This window comes from Pezoporus wallicus, unplaced genomic scaffold, assembly GCF_028554395.1.
Source record: "Pezoporus wallicus isolate ANWC-B61680 ecotype Strahan unplaced genomic scaffold, APGP_CSIRO_Pwel_v1 contig_749, whole genome shotgun sequence".
Taxonomy (NCBI): domain Eukaryota; kingdom Metazoa; phylum Chordata; class Aves; order Psittaciformes; family Psittacidae; genus Pezoporus; species Pezoporus wallicus.
Window position 1 is genome coordinate 5,104,626 of NW_026641327.1, and position 22,413 is coordinate 5,127,038.

Sequence of the window (22,413 nt, forward strand, 5' to 3'; positions counted from 1 at the left end):
TTTCACATCAGAGCGCACTGCCTGGGTATTGACAGCCTGACTGGAGCTTTGCAACTTACTGCCCTCAAGGATTTCAGTGTATAGTGGAACATCCGCTTTTCTGGGCTAGCTCTTTACTTCATTGAAGTAATGGTCTCCCTGGATTTTATATGGTGTGAGCGCTCCTCTCTGAACAGTCAAGAAATACATCCAGAGAATTCAGTGCATGTTTGACCTCATGCCAAAGGGGTTTTGTCTCATTCCGTTGCTCAACTTATTTCCATTTTAACATGGAAGCTACCTCATGCCCATAGCAATATGAGGAGTCAGTGTAAGGATTTGATGTGATTGCCTTCATTTTGAAAAGACCAGTTGAAAATCTGCTAACCCAGCCTGCCAGTGGGTAAAAGGAAAGCAACCCTCCAGCACATGAGGGTCTGGGTCTTGAGAAATATTTAATCATAGGCTGAAAAAAGGATGTGCTGAGGCTCTGACTCAAAACTGATCCTATTTCCAATAAGGGTTTTTAACTGTGTGAATGAAACCGGCTATCCTCTCAGTCAAAAAACGTCACTTCAATCCGAGGTGCTCAGAGGGAGAGCGCAGGAGAGCTGCTACAATTAGTGTGTGATCTCATTAGCCTGTACCATCTTCCTCCAGTAGGCACTTGCTTGTTTTGATTATAACAGTGAAGATGTCGTGCAGTTTCAAAGACAGACCAGTCCTGGATTATCTGAACTCACCAAAGCTGTCCCCTGTGGATTAGACACCTATTTGTATTGTTTCCTTAAGGCAAATAAGGCATCAGAATTGCCTTTATTGGCTGTTGTTGCTATGTGCAGGGAACCTGCCAAGATTAATATACACAACGTTCCCTTCCCCACCTCCTGCTTTCAAAAGGTAGCCAGCATAAAAGTGTTATTCAATTACTACCCAGTCAGAAGCCTCATGTTGTCAGAAGCTGTTACTAAGAAGACAGCAGTTATTAATGATGTACCAAGTGGCATGCTTCAGCATATCTTTGGAGAATATACAGATGTGTTTGTTTGCAGATGACTGGTTAATTTTGCTTTGAATCAGTAAGTAATCTGCAGAGAGCATATGTAACAAATAGCTAGGGATAATTTATTCATTGTTTCCTTAATTATTCTGTTTGGGTTTATTCCATACCATCAGGTTTTCAGCTGCTGTTAGTAATAAAAGCTGAAGATATAATTTCTTTAGAAGTTTTTGAATGGGCAGAAGATCCATCTTTTCTTGGAATGAATTGATTTACTACAACTACTGTCTGATGTAATACTGTAGGATAAGTTAAAACCTTATAAAAAATGTAAGCATTCCTCTGAGGAAAAAGCAATCAAGTCATTTGCAGTGTCTGTATAGAGTTATCTCAGTCTTTTTTGTTTGCTGGTATGGAGACAAAATGTCATTTCCGGAAATTTATCATCATTTCAAACAATAAGTTGAAACAACAGCAGTTAAAACCATAGAGGGAAATCAACAGTGTCATTTGACGCTTCTGAGTTAGGTATGATGAATTAAGATTTCAGCATGTCTCCGTTTCTCTGGATGTTGTAGGCTGACAACAGTTTGTCTGACTAAACATACACAAAAAAAAAAACCCTCCTAGTTTGCCAGAACATGTATAACTCCTTTTTGGCCATGCACTACTTTGCATGTTGTTACCTCTAAAACCTGTTATTTCCCATGGGAACTTTCTACATTTTTCCCAAGTCACAGATTTTTCATACAGCTATTTGCACCATGAATTTGGAGGCCCGAACTTTCTCAGGCACGTAATGTTGTTCTGGGACTGTTCCTTGATCTGCTCTTCTGTCAATTTCACTTTAAAGAAACTTGTTTACTGCCTGTCCACTTTCCTATCCCACTTTCCTAAAGTTGCAAATTCCAGCAGGACAAATTTTGATGTTTTTGAGGATCATATTCCATCAGCCATATGGCTCGGCATAGGAGTCTAGCAGAGGTTGTATAGTGTGTAAAATCAAAACTATTTCTTATATTAATAAAATCATACCAAACAAGAAGAGGCATCCTTTTTCCTCACCTTATGAGTCCCCTGTTAACAGAAAGCGAAGGATTTGGGATATAAGTCATTAAAAATTTTATTTCCAAAAAATCTAAGCATTTTTTTTACCCAAGAATGTTTGCACGCTGTCCAAAAGTACCATTTGTCCTACTGCTTACTGCTCTAATCTGAACTGAATTTACTTTGTAGCTATCCCTTGAACAACAGTGATCTGCATCAGTTCAACATCGAGGAGAACGGAGGAACACCGTATACTGCAAAAATGCCTGCAAGGCACCACCACCACCACCGTCATCACCACCACCTCGCAAACTACGGCCCCCTTGCTCCAGAGAGCAAAGACATTGTTTCTGCAGTTCCAAACCCAAACAGTAAGTCCACTGCAGTAAATGCCCTTTCAGTAACTGTGCTGCTGTGATTTGTCTCTGGCAAGGAGGCAAAGGAAACGGAAGGAAAAGGACACGGTGTTTCAGTTTTCCCTCTTGAAGAATATGCTTCTTGTTATTATTTTCTAGCTTTGTAAGTGAGTGCAAACGAGACAGGATTTTTGCAATTTCCTGGCTTTGCTACAGGGCTGTGGGATTGGTGTTAGTTTGGTGTTCCATAGCTGAACTAACACCCAATTAGTCACGGATACTGAGTCTCTAGCCACTTGGCACAGGCTGTCTTTTCATTGTTACTATTTATTTGCGCAGTTTCTCAAACCTACCCTCATCTGCCATTCTGTTTTGCTGATCTGCCCAGCTGTCCCTCAGCCCTCATTATCTGGATCTGACTTTTGCTTTCGTGTCTGGGCACACACAACAGAAACTTCACAGTGCTGGGCAGCCAGCATCTTGCTCTTAGTTTGTGTAATGGGAACAATTCCCACTCAGCCTCACCTATCATGACTGGAGTGTGCTTGCTTGTTTGGTGGAGAAAGTCTTGGCTTGTAGAAAGCAAAGAGGAGAAAAGCCTTTCTGTGCCTGATGTAACCTTGGAGAGTTTGGTTGTAAGTCTCCATCGCTAAACATGTACAGGCTTTTTTAAGGCTGCATAGCTTGTCCAAATATTCATAGGTTTACACAAAAAGAGAAACAGCCCTGCCATTGAGCAATTCTACCTCTTGCTCTCCAAATTTATAATCTCTGCCTCTGCAGTGTGTGAGATGCTGAAGCTGTGTAGGAATTTCAGATGAGCAAACAAGGTATGATCTATTATTTTCCTTGCTTCATGGGCATGATAAATTCTTCCCCCAGTTCTTGCCTTTATAATTGCAAATCACCCTGAGACGGTCATCTGTTATGGAAACTTTCGGCCTGGGTTGTTAATCTGACAACTTCCAAATGCCTGAAACCAGGATCTTGTAATGGACAGTGCTGGTTGACAGTGACTTTAGGCCGTCCCACCTCTTTCCTTGATTGAACACTCACTGCTGGCATACATTCGTGCTGGGAAGTGCCAAGGGCTGGTGTGGCACCCCCACTTCATGCTGCCACAGAGGCCCTGGATGGGCAACTGGATGCTCCAGAACTGCCAATGGGTATCTTGGCCATGGTCTGCAGTGACCCGACTGCAGAGGGTGGCACAGGCCATCCTGCTGGTACCTGCTGGGCCTCAGCCAGCTGCTCATGGGGTGCCCTGAGGTGTATCTGAGTGCTGGCGATGGAGGGATGCTGGCGGGGCTGATCTGGACAGCCTCACCGGCTGTCAGCCCGGTGCAGCGGGAGGCGGTGACCTTTCTGTAGGGTCTGCCAACCCGTGTTTTTTCTTTCCCAAATTAGAGTGAAGCACACCAGGAAATTGGGTCAGAGCCAGCTCTGCTGCTGCTGAGTGTTCCAGCCCTGAGGACACTGCAGACCCCATCACCCTATCCCCCTCCAATGGGCTCCCCCATCCTGCCTGTGGCCCACAGCCCCATGTCAGCCCCTGGGGACTCAGCTTCTGCCCCAGCAGTGCTGCAGCAGGGCCAGTCTCCACCACCCCACTGCCCTGCCGAGCTGGGCTCACCTGTAGAGCAGAAGGTGATTTGAAGCAACACCAAAACCACAGCACAATGTGTTTATTCCAGCTCTGTGCCTCCTTTTAGGCCGCACTGCTTTCCTGCTCCTCCTTATTGCTGAAATAACCTTAGAAACAGCTTAGAAAAGCGTAAGAGCAAAACATCAGGAGCAGGTTTGCCCAGGAACAGGTTGCCCTGAGAAGGTATGGCTGCCCGTCCCTGGCAGTGTTTAAGGCCAGGCTGGATGTGGCTTTGATCAGCCTGGTCTAGTGGAAGGTGTCCCTGCCCATGGCAGAGGTTTGGAACTAAATGAGTTTTGAGGTCCTTTCCAGCCCAAACCATTCTAGGATTCTGTGCTTCTCTTTGTGCCTAGTGAGTGTTAACCTTCAAGATGAGATGTGGGGCTGAGAAGCTGTGTCCCCCAGGAATGGGAAGGACAAGCTGTCTCCGCCAGATCCCACAGCCCTCCTGGGGCACAGCCTCTCCAGCCTGTCCAGCAGCTGCAACGTTCTGAATGGGATTTCCACAACCAAGACAAGACTTCCATGGAACACATATTCCTGGAGATAGATTTACCTTTCTCTCTGTTTTGTCAGCTTAAGGCTGTTTCATGCTAGCTATTTGATTAGAGAAAAGGGAATCGGTGCTGGTTCCTGACATGGCCTAATGCCACTAGCAGCGAATGCCAATTCCTGGTTTCTCTAAGGCAGGGGAAAAGAACGGGGCACCTCCAAGGGGAATCTGGAGCAGGCATGCTGGCTGTGTCCAGCTGAGCTCTTCAGGCAGCTGTACATACCGCACACCGGTTTGCCTTAATGCAGGCATGCTGCCCCACAGCAACCCATTACTGATCCCCTGAGGAGGCCCAGCCAGAGGCACAAACATAATTTTCCTTGAAAGGCCAGTCTGCAGTTAGACCTCGCATGTTTACTCTGTTAGAGTTGTGGCAGTGTGGGCAGGAACGCTTCCCTTAGAACAGTCAAAGTTACTCATTTGCAGCTTGAGGTGAGAGGTCTAGGTGCCTTTTCAAGGTTGGTGCTCAGGGGGCTTGCTTTGGTTCGGTTTGTTTTTAATGGAGTCATTAAAATGCTGCTCATGCTGTTTCAACTGAGAAAACTGTCTTGTAGAGAGCATGTGGAAAAGGCTTGCGGTCTGTGTGCCGAGACAGGAGCATGCTGTCTGTCAGTCTGTTATCTAGGGCAGCACACGCGGCAGAGTGTGGGACAAGAAGAGCTCAGGCAGGGAGGAGGCACTGTCAGGGGTCTGTGTCAGGAACATGGGGACGTGGGGGGCAGATGTCTGTCTCCAGGCTGTAAGGAAAGGCCACTGCTGTAAAAGCATTTCTAGGAAGTAAATGGTCACTAACCTGGGGACGGTCTCGGGGACAAGGTGCTTGTGACCAAGTGGAAATGCCTGGAGAGCATGGGGGAATACACTATCCTAGTGGAGACTTCCTCATGAGGCGGACAGAGGAGAGGCCATGCACACCGGCGCTTCAGTTTGCCTTCCTTGTGGTTTTCCAAGGGATCAGAGGCAGTTTGTGACTTCTTCCAGCTCCTACAGACTGGACTCGTCTCTGAGGTGGCTTTAAATTCTCAAGTGGACCATGGAGCGACCCGTCAACATGTACCTGGCATCGTGTCAACAGAGGGAGAAAGCATATGCCTTTACTCCACTTACTCTGATAAATGCCAAAATTCCAGTGCAATTCACAGAACATGGGCAGGAGAGAGGGAAACGACAGCATGCCCAACCAAGGTTCCCTTTAAATACTGGTGCTTGTTTCTCAGCAAACACACAGCCTGGGATTTTGTTACAAAAAACAAACCCCGGCCAGACCTGCCCAATTTTTCACATTCCAAGTAATTTGTCTGCTTCAATTACTGGAGGAAGTGAAACCCAGTGAAACAAATCTGACGTGTGTGTTTATGAAGGCAGTTCAGCAGAAGATGTTGTTTTCCTGCATTCAGCCTGATGATTGTATTTGCAATGCTGCCCTTCACCTCAAAGCTAATATCCAGAGATCATGTCTTTTATGCAGCAGATCTTGCCCTGGTGTATTCACAGAATCCCGGTCCCAAGGACTGCTGTATTCAACAGCACTTAGCCTTATAGCACCATTGCCACCGCACACAGGGGTTGAGCTGCTTGCTAAGCCTAATCGGCATGGCAACGTCGTGCATGGGTTACCAAATGCACATGAGCAGATCCACTGGCAGCAGCTGAGGCTATCACTGAAAGCAGATGCCAACAAGTATGCAATGTAGCTTGCTGAATTTTTATGATGGAAAGTGATGAACGAGAAGAGGGAGCCCAGCTTGCCTCTGGAACTCTGGGCTGAGCTTGCAGGTTATCACTTAAAAATAGGCCTCCTTTACTCCTGAACTGCTCACTACAAAAGTCCTTGTGTAACCCTGAGCAGAGAATGATGTAATACAGACTGAATTTCAGGCTGAAAACAGTGATTTAAAAGACCCCAGTGCTGCCAGATCCGTTCTTAAAATGAAAGCCTGGTTTTGCCAAGACTTAATGCTGACTCAGGAAACGTGTGCCTTTTTTAATGTAGGACTTCAAATTTTTGCCTTTTTTGCTTTTTCAATCTGTTTTCAAGGTTGCGTTAGAAGGCTGCAGTGGCTGCCTTGTTTTCCAGAGCTCTCCCTTCAAACAAATATACAGTTTAAAAATCAGTTTTAAAGCGTAGCAAACTTGAGTAAAATAATTTAAATAAGGCACTTTTCCCCTCTGTTCTTTCTTGACAGGAAAATAAAATGTCTGTTTCTAGAAAAACCTTATCCAAACAAAAAGAACCCCCAGACCACTCAAACACACAGAAGAACCCCAGATAACACATCTTCATGTCTTATTTTATGGCTGTGGTGATTTATTCCCAGATATCATCGCGCAGTTTCACAGTGTCATATCTGCAGAAGCAGCTGTGATGTGAGAAATGCCAAATTCTTGCATCACTAACTTGTGATAAGAGACAACCAATGGGAGGTCAATGCTGATACTGTAACCCCTTCTAGGATATTATTGCCTCAGGGTCTGATAATGTTTCATAATGCCAAAACTGGCTTTTTTCTTATGTTCCTATAATCTGGTTTTAGCAGCTTGTCTTTAGTCAGCAAAGCTCTTAATGTATATTTAAACAGCTGTAGAATTAGATCTTGAATGGGTAATATTTAATATTCTTAGGACAGCTTGAGAACCTGATCCAGCCTAAACTGCAGTCAGTGCAAGGCTTTTATTGATTTCAGTGGGCTTTGAATCAGACTCCAGAGATCGCACTGTTCCCAACTGTTATTACCTCGAATCCATGGTAAAAAGAAATACAGGAGGATGCAGAGATCAGTCAAATCATGGCATGCTGAAGCTCATTTTTCTCAGAGTACTTGCAGATATACAGATATATATGCCACACCATCCGTGAGATGTTGGCAGAGACCTTTCAGGGCTGTCTCAAGAAATACTTTTCCTTGTCTTTCTGTGTCGGTGGCTTGCTCAAAATCTCTGTTGACAAAGTACAGCAAATTCCTGACAACAGTCTTAAAGAGGCTGGCGTGTAAGTAAAGATGTCTGAGAGAAGCCAAAAGCTATACTCTGATCTCTTTACACATCACATGTTCCGAGAGTGGCACCTTGGCTGCATAAATAATCCCTCTGGTGTCAACTGAGTTTTAGAGTACCGGGGGGGTGGTGAGGGGGAGGTAAGGAGAGAAGTGTCTAGCCCAAAGCTGCAAAAGCCCTGCTGAAATGAAGGGATGGGCGAGAAGGAGGAGGGGGAGGGATTGTTTGCTAAATAGAAAAAGGCAAAATGACCCAACAGGCATAATTCTGAAGCATTTTAGAGGGTCTTATAGGGCACGTGGTTTGCTGACTTCTGTCTCTTCAAATGCAGTTGAGTGTCTTGCTCTGCAGTTCTTCTGTAGCTTCCCTTCAGACTGTTTCTTTTTCTTTCTTTCCTTTGGGCATCTTTTTAGAACTGAGCTCAGGACTTCCCCTTTTTTATGATGAAACCTCTCATCTGAAGAAAATAGAAACGGACAGTGTGAAGGTAGTTGGACCATGGCCAGCCCTGCACGTCAGCATGAACAAGGTATAGCACATACATATATACTTTTACATATATATGCCAGAGAGCCCTGTTGTCACTTCATACTCAAAAGCTGCTGCTTTTTCACCTTCAACTCAAATCAACATTCATCTGCAACTGGCTTGCTTTTTAATCACCTCTCACCATCTCCTGGTTGGATTGGGGTTTGGTTTTTAGATTGAGCATTTCCTTCGCCTTTGCCTTTTAAAATTTCAGAAGCTGCTGCAACAATGTTATTGGTGTAGTTTTAGTTCAGTTGTGAAGAGTTAGTCATCTAGGCAGCCCAGAGGTGTAAAGAAGAAACAACACTTTAAGTGATAGAAAAAAAAAATTGAAAACCTTGTTTTTCTACATGAGGAGCCCATATTATGCTTTAAACACCCCCTGGCATCTGATGGTAGTGGGTGTTTTGTGAGTGAGTTTTTGCAGGGGTGGCAAAACAGCCATGTCCCACTGCCTCTGGCAGAGATCAGAGGCCAGCAGGTCAATGGCTCCTTCAGTCCACGTGAGGCAAAACCTACTGTGCCTCTGTTGTGGGGTGTGCCTTGAGCTGAATCTCAATAGAGCCACAGAAGCCTGGACCTTTGGTTTGCAACCACATCAGTCCTGAGCTGGGCCCAGTGAGGTCAACGGGAGCATTGCCTCTGGCTTTAAATGAGGTGGGTTTGGCCCCCAGTGAGTGTGCAGATCTGTTGAAAGAAATGTGTTGAGTTTTCTGTCAGTTCAAGGGAGAACTCAGGTTACTTTGCCTTGGTTTTACAAACAGCCATTTGTTATTGATATTATTTAAATGAGCATTAGGTAATTAAATAGGATGCAGAAAAGTGTATCAAAAATACATACACAAAGGGACTGTGTATCTATATAGCGTATTCTTTCTTTCTCTGGATGAGAGAACCCAGGAGATGGAAGTCAAGGCTGAAAAATCAGTGAGTCAGGTGTTTCTAATAAAAAAAAAACAAATTTTGACTTTTTTTTTTTTCAACATTTTAGTTAATTGAAGTTAATCAGTAATGTAGATTTTTTTGTCATGAACATTTGATTCAAGAACCATGTTCAGGATTGTCAGGGGGTGGTATTGTACTTCAGCTAAGGGCTGCGGTCCTTATACCTCATGAATGTGGTCATGAGACAATGACCTATGTCATGACTTTTGGAGACTTCTGAATTAACAGATGAAGATGGAATACTTCAGACATTGTCCAAAATCTGTTTGCTTATCAGCTATGAGGAGCTGTCATTTTGTCCGACTGGTTGGTCTGAGTGGGGATAAAAGCTAAATCAGAAAGTAGACAAACTGAGGTGAAATGGAAAAGAAGCCATCGGTTTCCCATGGTCATTTCTCAGGTTGTTCTTCTCGAAATACTCTTATCCGGTAGGTACAGGTTTCTATAGGCCGAGCTAATTAAGCGTTGACATAGTTTGCCAAAGGAAAATTCTCCATCTCACAGACTCATCCAGTGAATATCCAGGTCTTACAAGAGGAACACTGTAGTTCAGTTGTAATTACTGATACTCTATCTGAACCCCAGCTGAGAGCATTCACTTAGGTGCAGTGCCCAAAACATGCTTTAAAGGACAGCCCTACACTATTGAGCTTCTTGACAGCTCAGTTTGGTGTATCGAAAGGGCTGAGGTGAAGTGAGAGGTCTCTCTCCATGTTGACCACAGTGCACAAGTGGTTAAACCAGTCTGACCTGTGTTGCACAAAAGATCTGAACAGGTGATCTCAGTGGTACCCTTGTGATCTCATAATGAGTAGATTTATGGTCTCTTTTTTCTGTAAATGAAAGCTTAAAACTCTTTGGTCCTGTATTCCACGCCACTATGCAAGTAGTACCAATAGAGCCCCTGTGACTTCTGACTGGCAAAGCCTGACCTCTGATCCTCTCACACTCCTCTGAAAATCTGTAGAGGGAGAGCTCAGCTCTTCTATAATTAATGGTTTTCTTTGGCTTGTCCTGACAGCTCCAGAATCTTGTCCACAATCAACTAGACTATTTATATAAGGACTAATTAGCAGAACCCAGTATCGTAGCAAGTCTGTACTTCACAACAAGCGCAGCTGCACACTAAACACAGCCTGTGTCTGCTGCAGCCATCAGTCAAAGTTTAGCTGGTGGAAAGCTCTTGCAATGAGCACCAGGAGCTGCTAAATGCTTCTGTTTCTGGCAAAAGCTCAGCAGAAGGCAAGTGTAGAGACACAGTCTGTCTGATGAAAATATCTCTTATGGCAGTCATAGCGGGTTTGGTTTTAAATGCTGGACAGCAATCGCATGGATAGAGGTTACCAAGTGAATGCAAAGGAGGCCAATCTCTCAACATTTATCAAAATTGCCATTTTGAGCCATCTGAAAATTGTATGTGCTCTTGAAACAGGCCCAGAATCTCCACCGAAAAGCACCTCAGCAATAAAGTGCTCATGTCAGAGGTTGTGGGTTGTGACCAACAAATCGTTCTCAAGTTCTTTTGGCCCCTTGCTTGTGGTTTCTTCTTCAAGCACCATTCTCTAACCTAGATCCTAGTGAAATGTGGACACAACTCATAAAGCTAAAGTAAACAAACAGCAGAGCTTTGAGCAGAGACTGCATGGAGTTGCCTCAGCAGATGGCTGCTCCAATGAAAGAGGGAGGTGCTGTAAATATTGGGCTAACCCTGAGCTGAAATGCTGTGGAGCATCACCCAGCACAAAGGTAGTGGGGCAGGTTAAATATGATTGAACAGCCCTGATCTGGGACAAGCATTTTTCACTGGCCTTTGAAGCTCCTTTGGTTATGGTAGTTAACTGGCTACTCAATCCAGCAGCAAACAGATTTTAATGGGTGGTCTGAGTGTCTAGTTTCTGGCAAAAAACTTAAAGATTACCAGCTCTCCTGCCCCACTCCATTGATTTCTATTCTACTAAGTGCTTTTTATTCTCTAGTTTTACATCTGAAATATTATGCTTAAACAAAACCAGTGAACCAGTTCCGAAGCTGCTTCATTTGCTCTATTTCTGAAAGTAAAGCAAGGGTTTGCACATCTATTTTGGAGTCCCAACTTTCACTCCCTCTCTTCCTGTTGCTAATTATTATTTTTTTTCGAGCAGAGTGCTTTGGGGCTGGCATTTGTCAGGCTTAATAATCAACCCATAGGAGAATTAGCAAGAAATTGGGTAAATTAGATTCAGCAGTTAATTAATTTGATTGTCTGCTACAGCAAACTTCGTCTCATGGGAATGATGAATAGATGTGTCCAATCTCCTTTCCAGAGCTGTTTGGTACAGTGGACGTGTCTGTCCACCTACTGGATGATAAGCCAGTTTCAACATGCATTTCATATCCTTCGGTTAGCCTTCATCTCCAGGAGAGACAAGCCTAAGTGTTGTAGCTGTGGATGTATTTCTGATTTTCTTTCTTGCAAGCCTTTCATTAGAAACATATGTTCGCCCACCCGCTTTGCTCCATGTGTGTATGCATAGCCACAAATGTATTGTTCGCATTTCTGAAATATGGGGAGTCTAGTAGTTAGTCCAGATGTAATCATTACATAAAAAGAAAGAATACAGTTCAGATTTTTTCTTCCCGTTTTCCTGATGTTGTGCTCACCCTTCTCATGTACCCTTGGGTTCTAAGGTTGGTGATTTCGTTCTGGTGAGGTCTCGGGGTGTTATGATGGTCACAGAATCATAAAATCATTTAGGTTGGAAAAGACCTTTAAGATCATAAAGTCCAACCATTAATCTAGCACTGCCAAATTCACCACTAAACCATATCCCTAAGTGCCATGTTTAAAATACCTTCAGGGAAGGTGACTCAACAACTACTTCCCTGAGCAGCTGGTTCCAGTGTTCCATCAAGTCATCTTCACGGTTTCTTCTTCACTCTAGGATCCACTTTGGGTCCTTTTGTATGTTTGCAAACATGCTTTTAAACCTTCTTTCTTGAATGTAGGCATTCAAGGCCATGCTGGATATGGTTCTGGGCAACCTGATCTAGCTGAAGATGTCCCTGCTCATTACAGGAGGGTTGCAATTGCATTTGATGGTCCCTTCCAACCCAGACTATCCTATGATTCTATGATTCTTCATCGATCTGCATCTTCATATTGCACCCAAACACATTATACATTGTGGCTTTTACATAATTATACTATGTCTTTGCTCTCTTCATTGCCTCTAAAACCAGTTTTGTCCAGGTTCAGGTCTGCACTTCTCTAACTGGCCATTGGCAAGTTGTTTACTGCTGTGGGGTCTTCAGTGCCAGCCTGCACCCCTTGTCCTATCACCCCATGCCTGCACTCCTCTACACCACCTCCTGTGTCTCCACCTCTTAAAACCCATGTTATACTAGCTTTGTGTAGCTTTATACTACATCGTGTTACAGTTATATATATTTATTCTACAAAAAATAACTGCTTGAGTTACTGTTTTCTATATAAAATTATTGCTGTTACAGCTAACACTAGTAAAACAAAGCTGCGGGCAGATCAAGAAAGGTTCAGAATGAGCCTGATGAGCCTCAATGACTCCAAGCTCTGTTCAAAGCTTACGGCCTTTTGTTGGCATGGTAGTACCATGTTACAGGGCTACCCAGTTACGTTACTGACAGCTTGCAAATGAAACCACTTTCAAGAAAGCTGTGGAACTACGTGCCCCATGCACACCTACAAAGCCTAAAGCTGCTGCAGCTCCAAAAATCATCTGTGGTTTAAAAAAAAAAGAACACAAAACCAATCACTTTGTTTGTATATTTGAGACTCTTTCATGGGATATGCTGATCAGAGGGTATACCCTGGGAAACATGGCTACCATGACTGAGTAAGGCTATCATGAAGCTTTGCACTGACAGATGCAGGATCTAATAACACTGAGCAATAGCATTTAATAAAATAAATTTGATACCAGGCATTAAAGAGGTTTGCTGCAAGGATAGAAGCATAGCAAGATTTATTGGGAGTTATATCATTCATTAGACCAACTGATAGTTGACCAGAGGAAGGTCTTGTGTGTCTGACAGCTTAACGAGGGGTTCTTTTACTTGTTGGTTTATTGCCAAATGTATTTTTCTACTAAAAGATGCAGCTTCTGCTTGCACGCTTTGCCTCAAATAAGAATAACACATAATCATATGGGCCTTGCCATTGTGATGTCTGTTCATAATTTGTGTTAGCTATTGCATGGGGAAAGAAAAAAATCAATAAAGTTACTGATGGAAAGGGGGCAAAGGAGTCTGTAGATTTTCATGCACATTTGCAGATGCAGTTGCATCCCAGGAGACCAAAGGATTAGACCTCACAGAGCTAATGTGCATTCAGAACCTATACATCTGGGTTGTCTTCATTAAAATTTTACCTCTGCTAGTAGTGATGACTAACAACAAAGAATAGGTGGACATTCCTAAACAAAGTATCGATTCTATTCTTCAGGTGTCTCCAGCTAAATGTGTATTCTACACATACTGTTTGACTGAGAAGAGACTATTGATAAATTCACAGAGGCAAAAGATCATGCATCTTGCTCTTGGTATAAAGTGTGATGTGGAACAAAGCATGAATCTTTTAAAGCAGAGAGAATTGAAATGTTAAGTACAGGAGTAGTTTTGCTGTGTTTCTTGCAACTATTTTTATATTCTGTATGTGTACTTAATATTCAGTTAGCTTTGCAAACCAAAGCCAGTGTCATCATTATCTAAGACTCTACAAATCTGCCTTCTGTTCTCGTATCAGCAGATGTAATTGAATTTAAAGTAAATGTTTGAGAGGAGAAGAGCAAACCTAAGACCTCAATTATAGAAAGAAAAAAAGACATCTACTTTCATGCATGTATATATCTGAGCTTGTTCAAACCACTTCTATCAAACCCAGTTAAGTGCAATTCTTCAGTGTTCTCCTTCTCTGGAAGAATAAAGTTCTCCATCAGTGGTGAAAGTGATGTGAATACATTGCTATTTTTTAGCAACAGCAGAAGTGTAGATGGAAAATTGAAATGTTATCAAATATCTTAACTTAATGGGGTTTTCTGCATTTTTAAACCTTTTCAGATGGGTATAGATTGCAATTTTAAGCAAGAAGATGACTTCTTTTCGTTTGACTCCCAGACATTCACTTGAAAGGAACATCTCAGATTCTTTGGAATTGCATAATAAGAAATGATATAATTGGAAGTTTCAATAATATTATGCCATGTTTAGTTTTCTAATGACTTCCACTAATGACTAAGAATGCTCTTAGTTTATAAATGAAAATGAAATTTTAATAACTGCAAACCTGGTACAGAATTTGAATACCCAGCTGCTATCCTTATGCTTCACTTATCACTGCAAGCAATAAGGATTCTGGAAATATAAGATCTCTTTATTATACAATAAATAAAGTAGATTAAAGCTTTCATTCTTGCAGGATTAGTATATAGAATTTCCTAACGCAGGTAGGGTTTAGATCTTTGATTTTCTTATAAACTAGTGAAACGAGCCATAGAAGGTGATGTATGGTTTTTCTTTTGCCTTCTTGATTGCAGTTATACTTGAGGAGTTAAACCTGGGGATGAACAGAATTCTATGTAAAGATTAGTGGCATTAAGGACAATAGGAACTGATATAGATGCTTACAAGTACTGATAGTCTGCAGTACAAAGATGCTACTTTCTTCTTTTTGTAGTCTGTGATTTGAGTTTTCACTTCCAGTTTGGATTTTCATTGCCACTGACTGTATTACACACTGTATGTCTAATTACACATATTACACACTGTATGTGTACTAGTCTCAGCTAATCAGCTATATGAAAGCAGAATTCAGTAATGATTCAGGATGTGCTGCACTGTGGCAGAAAAGTGTCCCTGCCAAGGCAGGCTGGCAAAGAAGCCTTTCACAGATGTTTAGAAGCTAAAGGAGGTCTGGATCCCCCATATGGGGCTTGTGTGCAGTCAGCATTTTCACTGAGGCAAGGAAGGTGGTGGCCTTCAGCTGCTGGATCAACATCTGGTGAACAGGACGAGGCCAAGGAGTGGTTGCAGCAGTGTCTGTTCTTCATGTGTGATCAGTCACTAAAGGTGCTACTGGTCCTCGTGGGCTGCAAGCAAAGCAAATTTTGCTTGATTGAAGGTAAAACCTTCAAAGTGTGACCCAAACAAGAGCTAAAGCAGACCTGAATGGCCAGGAATGGCTTCTAAGAAGCCTGCAGCCACTAGCAGCAGCAGCAGCAGCTTTCCCTTCTCAGCCAGGTCAGTGAACATCAGTGTTTGGACATCTCAAGTTCTGAGAATCTCAGCTGGAGACTTGCACATCAGATCCCACCCTGGGGACAGTCTCCATTACATGGACTTATCTGGTATAATCCTGAATACAGCGGGACATTGAGACCTTTTGAGGGTTCCCTGTTGCAGGGCACACACAAGGGCTTTTATCTTGCTCTTGGTCAATGTGGGGAAGTTAGTCAGGGAACTGAAAATATCCATATCCATCTGAATAACAGATGTATGGGACTTTGGAACTTTGTGTTACACAACAAGCTTGTGACCTAAACAAGCACCAGTTGTCTTGATTTAGCTGGTAAAATACAGTTTACTTAATCTTGCTTGACTGAAATGATATTTAATTAGCATCCAGTGTAAAACAAAGGTGAAATTTTGCAATGGCCTTTTGAAATGCCACTGTTTAGTATGTTGTTCTTTGTGGTGTTAAAAATCAATGTGCTTAAAAGTCGACAATAATAGCAGCCCTTTGAAAGTATGTAATAGTACACTGTGGCTACCAAGACTACCGGTGAAGGAAAAGTTGTGCTTTCTTTACAGTTAATTTTGTCCTTCTGAGTATCTCCACTTCTCAGCTTCATGAGTACTGCAGAAAAGACACTTATGGCAAACAAATATTTCATGTTGGGGTTTTTTTATATGCTTGCCAGAACTACAATTACATTCAAGACTGAATAGATGGCTACAGTTCCATGAGTTGCTCCAGCTAGATGCTGTCACTTTTAAAGTATTTTCTTTTTCACTTAGGAGGAAGGTGGGGAGAATGAAAAGTCCCAAAATATCTCCCACTAAAACTGGTAAAGGTAGCTCGGCAAATAAATATGTAAAAATTGTTAGGAATTTGCTAGAGAAAAAAAAAAATCCCATGATGAGCAGGCCTTTAACAGTTGTTTGGCTGCTCAAAATCATACCTGCCAGCTGTGGCATTTTGGATACAGAAGTCTGCTAGGCCAACTTTGCTTACATGTGAGAAATACCTTGTAGTCTCAATAGAGCTCCACAGAGGTCTGGCTCTTTCCCTCCCCAGTGTTTGCAGGTTTTGAAGTTAAAGGGCCAACCCTATGGTAATTTCAGTGGCTAAAAAATGACCAGGTCTGTCTTGAAATACTTTGTCAGAGGTGAACCTCAGGGATGTGCTGGCCCTGGTTTACTGATGCCTTATACCAATTTCGTACAAAATCTGAATGACAGCATTACATATCTATTCTATCTGGGTGTACACGGCCACTCAATCTTTGCAGCAATGAGAGTGGAAAATGAATGTATAATCTAGGCTGTAATCCATGTCTCTCTTCCAGGAAGAATAGGGAAGTTTGCAATGGCTGCTATGCCATTGCCCAATTCTTCTTTAAAAATATATGATATTGCAGTTTGATTAAGAGTTCACATTTACAATCCTGATCTCATTCATACCCAGTTTGTTTATATATTAGTCTTACATTGTCCTTTTTTTTTTTCCCCTTTATTTTTGTGTTCTTTTTTTCTGCATGGGAAGTTTATTCATGCTGACATTGCTGCTGGATGTAGTTTGTTGTAGGCACAAAACCTTTAAGTCATGTTTGAACAGGTCACTAAACCAGCCATCCTGAGGGCTTAGATTTCTGATCTGGATCACTGCATATGTAAAGGGTTGACATCAAGTGGAAACAGCAGCAACAGTGTTTAAATTCCCTGGATTTTTCTTTTCTTTCTGATGAAGGAGATTTTGCTTGGCTTGCAATTACATGGAGATCCCTTCAGATCCCTCTGGTTAAATTTGCAAAGCCCCTTCACATTCTTAGGGTAGTATAACAAACCAGTATTCACTAGAGTTGGGTGTTGTGAACCTCTCCTTCTTCTGCCTGCTGTGGGATATTTTGAGACAGTGTTTTGCTTCCTCAGTGTCATCACAGGTTTGGAGAACTAGTACCTGGCTGAGCTTTTTCCATGTATCTGCACATCTCTTTCTTGCTTTTATTGCTCAGGCTTCCCTGAGGCTTTTCACGTCTTGAAAATAATATAAAGTCATTAAATATTTTCAAAACATTTTCTTCTAAGACATATCCGGGTACGAACACAGAAGTTTTAACCAGCATTGCTGAATCAAGTTGTTACAAGTAAAAAATCTGACCTTTGACCATTTTCTTATCTCTCGATTATATGTCACTGTGCTTGTCTTTTATATTAAATACAGGGCGAAGACAAGAAAGTACCTGAAAAGACTCTTCATGCCCCTGTTTCACCTTCATCTGTACCTGACCATATGAAGTGCAACATCCTTAAAGCTCAAGTGGAAGCTGCTTTTAGAGTAGGCACCCAGGTAATCTGTGTTTAATGTTTTTCTTTTCTAGTTTTGGCATAGCTTACACTAATTTTCCAAAATCACGTAATTCCTGAGGAAGCACCTTATTTTATCTCAAGTATCCACATTGACCTAGCTCTCTCTAGCTGCTTTTCAGTTTCTTCAGGGCACTCAAAATGATTGATACGATGGAAGTAGGAAATTTGTCCTAGCTGACATGATTAACACGGTTGAGAGAGGCTGAGAAAATAGGAGAGAAGGCCCCAGGAAATCTCCATGTTTTGATTTTGTCACTGTAGCTTTTATTTACTCTGTATCTGAGAAACAGTAATCTCTGGAGTTTTCTGAGGCTACCCACCACTCATGGAACCTGTGGTTAAGGGTGTTCTAAAGATAGTATCTGTGCATCCAGATGCAACCTTTATTTTAGGGGATTAATTTTAGCTGTCTGAATGTGAAATGTTAGCTAGTCTATTCTTTTCCTACTTGGTTTTGTGCATTTGACTGAATTTTAGGCTGCTATTTTCAGTATTTGGTCAGAGGTTACATCAAATACATCCTGTTTCAAAAACACCACTAGTCTTGTAATGATGTCATGCAGCTTAAAATTGATGCTAGATGGCATGACTGTAAAAAGTTAATTTTCAAACCAGAGGTAAATCCAAGTGAAACCTAAAATATATGATTCTTTTCAAGTGTTATTTGTGGACAAAAGATAATGCCATTGGTGCCAAAAATAAAGCCAAATAGAATGCTTTAGGAACAAAAGGAGAAGTAGAAAGACTGGTATGACTCCTATTCAAAGTTCCTGTCGTATCCTTGTGCATGCTATTCTCCTTGAATGCAAACTGTGTTGGTATTTCCATCGCTTTGTTTCTTTTCATAACAACAGAACAGGTCAACTTGCCCTGCAAAGGATTTTGTTAACAATCATCTTTGTGTATTTGTTGTTCCCTAGCAGATCTTTCATCTGAGAGCCAGATTACATCTGGTCTAGCTAGACCTAGGGAAGTATCAAAATTTGTTATCCTGACTGCCCTAGATTTCAAGAGCAGAAACCGTAAATCTGACAGCATGTGGGGAAGGAAGTTGGGGTTTTTCTTTCAGTTTTTCCTTAAAGCAGTTCTCTCACCTCTCTGAATTCTGTGTTATTTCAACTGTGGTTTATGCAGCATGTTTGCCCTTGGGTTTGCCCTCTGTTTTTTTCCTGTGTGTCTTTTCTACAGGATGTCATGGTATATTTCTCACATTTGTATTTTCTACTGAATATGCTTAATGGTCATGTTTGACTGGATAGTTAAAGACTGGAAGCAGTGTGTGCTGCTGCATTCAGAATACAGCATTACTAAGGCAAGATAGGAACTGTGCTTAACGTATGCATCTCTCAGTTCACCTGCCTGCCATGGCAGGGGGGTTGGAACTAGATGATCTAAAGGTCCTTTCCAATCCTAATCATTCTATGATTCTATAATTTTACACTCTGAGGCTTTCCAAGGGAGAAAATCTTGGGTTGCTTTTTCATGCATGCTGTAACTGTATGCTTTAGCTGCTGCTCTGTTGTAACTAAGTTTCAGAGCAAGCTGAACTTACCTTTTTTCCATTTTACCTGTATTTTTTTGCACAAGGCTTTAGCAGTCAGATTGGATTGAGTAGGTGTCTGTAGGATTGGCATCAATGAGAAAAGTCCTATGAATTCAGGCTGAAGGAGGGGGAAAAAGGACTGTTGCAGGGTAGCATGTATTGTGGAAAAATAATGGCATACGGTTCAGTTTGAAATCCCTGAAGCTTTCAGTGCTGTAACAAAGTATGGCTTAAGAGTTACAGCCAGTAAATAAGGATGCCACCTTAATCTTGGAAATCCTCATTCAGCTCCCTGCTTAGACACAAAATTGCCTGTGCACTTAGAGATGAGTTCTTCTGTGCTTGAGCTCCCCTCCTGTCAGCTATGAGATTACCCATTGCAAAAATAAGTAGACAAAAACCAGGCAATGGTCAGCCATTACCATAAAAAGCTGTGGCTACACAAGCACTGGTAAGGGTAGACGAAATATTCATTATGAAGGAATGAGTAGAAATACACCATCTGTCATCTAGTATATGGGAGGAGAGAAAGGGGCTACAGGAGGCCCTAATAAACCACTGTACCAGCATACTATAAAATCATACCCCCCAAACCCCCAAACATCAACTCAAACTAGCTGAATACCAGTAGCTAAGCCATTTCCCAGTGGAAATTCAGTCTCTTCTGGGAAAAGCAAGCTGGGATGGCATTACACTGCCCAGAGACACAGCATCCTTTGAGGGAGCAGATAAGAAATAGTTGCTTTGTTGAAGACAGCCATTTAACTCCATGTATTCTTCCAGGGCTGTGATCCTGCCCCTCTTTGACCCTATCTGACATACCCTGCTGCCCGATATACCTGGAGGTCTAACTGTGCTATCCTCTGCCCAATTCTATCCTTTGATGCCAGTTCCATATTAAATTCCAGAGAAGTCCTGCCTCTGGCCTTATTCTTAAGACTCCAATTTCTCATTTCTCATTTTCTGTACTGTTACATTTCAACTTACAAGGCAGCCAGGACAAGAAGCATATCTATGTTCTGTAAGGCACAGCCTATATTCCTTGAGCGGTAAAGCAAGACAGACTGATTTTCCTCATGTACTGCATATATCTTCCTTTATTTCAGGGTATCACAAAAAAGATGGGGATTTGCTCCTCTTTGTTTTGTAAAGGAAGAAGAAAGAACCACATCTGTCTTATGCATGCACTATTTGAAATTAAATTTTCTTTTAAAGGCCCCCAAAATCTGTGGTCTAAGTCATCATTTATGAAACTTCATGGAGCATCTTCATTATACAGCTGGGTGTAAAAGCATGAGAAAAATACTGGTGCACTGTAGAATCACATCCAAAATTAACAAACTATTGCTTGAAATGTTTGTAACAGCTCTCTATTCCTAAGCAGTAGGAATATTTTCAATACCATATGCTACTAACATCAGGATGTGACAAATTCATGAAGGCACCTCCTGCGTGTAGTAGAAGAAGAAGCTGTTCCTCATTAATTCTGAGAATGGAGTGAACGTTTGCAAGTGAAAAATACAAACTGGGACAGAAATTTTCTGTAGCTTTATCTTTATGGCAGCTAGACACCAACACAAGAGAGAGCTACAGAAATGAATGATTCCAGTGCTTATGAGTTAAAAAGTAAAAACAGGGGAAATTATGCAATACTGTTGAAAATATATTCTGGAAGATAGTCTCTGCACTGCTTCATTTCAGAATTAAGCTGAAGAGCTTTTTATTGCGTTCCTAGGGGGCAATACACCATCTCCCATGGCTATAGCCCTGATTTAGAGACTGAAAATTTGTAAGTTTATGGTGCTGATCACTGAGCCCTGCATGTGGTTGAGAGTTATAGAGCAGCAGGAAACTAACATGAGTGAGTTTGTTTATTTGGTGAAGATGGAAATATTTATGTGCCGTTCTGCTAGATGGAGAATCAAACTCCAGTGCGCATGGGGGTGCTGGAAGCTGAATCCAGGAGCACGCTGCCACAGATACCAGAGGTGAGAAACATGAAGAACCCATACAGAACTGTGGGAACCTGTGGTTTGCACAGGGCATGCCGTACAATTCCTGTAGGCCTGGAGCAAACAAGTAGTGTTTCACAACACACCTTTCAAACTGTGCCAGAGGGATCTGCCACCTTCTAGCTGACAGACTGCGTATCACAGTTCCCACATAATTAAGCTCCAGGGGAGCACTAAACACTGGGAAGCAACTGACATCTTTTCTTCTTCTTTTTTTTTTTTTTAATTCTTTTCTCTTTCTTTCTTTTCTTTCTTTTTTTTTTTTTTTTTGCATTTATTTCAGACTCTTCATTTGAGAGGGAGTGGTATAAAGCAGCAGTGAGGAACTGACAGAATACAAAAGACCAGCTCTGCCTGGCATTTAAAACCCTTTGCAGCTTGCATGAGTCAGTGCTGATATGCTGTGATTGAGCAAACGACTTGTTAGTATCACAAAGAGTCCTTTTTGCCAAACAGTTCATGGTCCAACTGATGGAGAAGAGATGCTAGCAGGTTTTGGTTGCTATTTATATCCACTTTGGCTAGGGCAGATTCTAATTCTCTTTAGAATTAAACACAGGCTCCTGAGCAAATGTACAGATATCTCGGCAGGGCAGTGTGTGCTGTGTTCTAGAAGTTTGTCTTCTGTAAAGTGGTGTTTGTGTTCTCCACCTGTTACCAAAAATTTCTTTGGATTAATTCAAGTTTGGCAGGTTACCACAGGCAAGAAACCAAGATCCTGTTTATCACAGATTTCTTCTGTAGCTGATTTTTGCACTACTCATATCTTTCTCTGCAGACAAGGGAAGGCCAAGCTCATTTTAAGATACCTTTCTGCAGTGTGGCTTATGGAAGACAAATAGAGGTAACATTACCACCCGAGCTGTTCCTTGCTGCACGTTATGGGTGGTTAAAGGTAGTTTGGAGATCTGGAGTTATTTACAAAGAGCATAAAACTTTATCAACCCCAAGGGAAACTCTTGGGTATCTTCTATCAGCCAGGCTTGGGTTCTTGAGCAGTTGATTCCTCTGCCTTGATTCTGAGTAAACAAAGGGACATTTACGATGAACAAAGGAACCTTCAGTCATCTAGCTCCTTTCACATACTAACTTTCTTCACAGGCTTATGCACATGCAAATTTTTAGGCCAGTTAGATAGCCATCTCTCTTTTTTTCCTCCCTGTCCTAGAAACAAGGACAGATCATGATCATGTCATTTTGCTTCACGTAT

General features: G+C 42.0%; 1 protein-coding gene across 1 annotated transcript in view; it reads left to right on the forward strand.

Annotated features, from left to right (window-relative positions):
* The first annotated feature begins 2,270 nt into the window (after positions 1-2,270).
* Positions 2,271-22,413, forward strand: part of LOC130606549 (band 4.1-like protein 4B) — a 71,701-nt gene continuing 51,558 nt past the window's right edge. Inside the window, exons 1-3 of the mRNA XM_057423012.1 lie at positions 2,271-2,397; positions 17,503-17,628; positions 21,105-21,179. Of these exons, the coding sequence (XP_057278995.1) occupies positions 17,572-17,628; positions 21,105-21,179 (132 nt within the window). The 5' untranslated portion in view covers positions 2,271-2,397; positions 17,503-17,571. The remainder of the gene's footprint in view (positions 2,398-17,502; positions 17,629-21,104; positions 21,180-22,413) is intronic.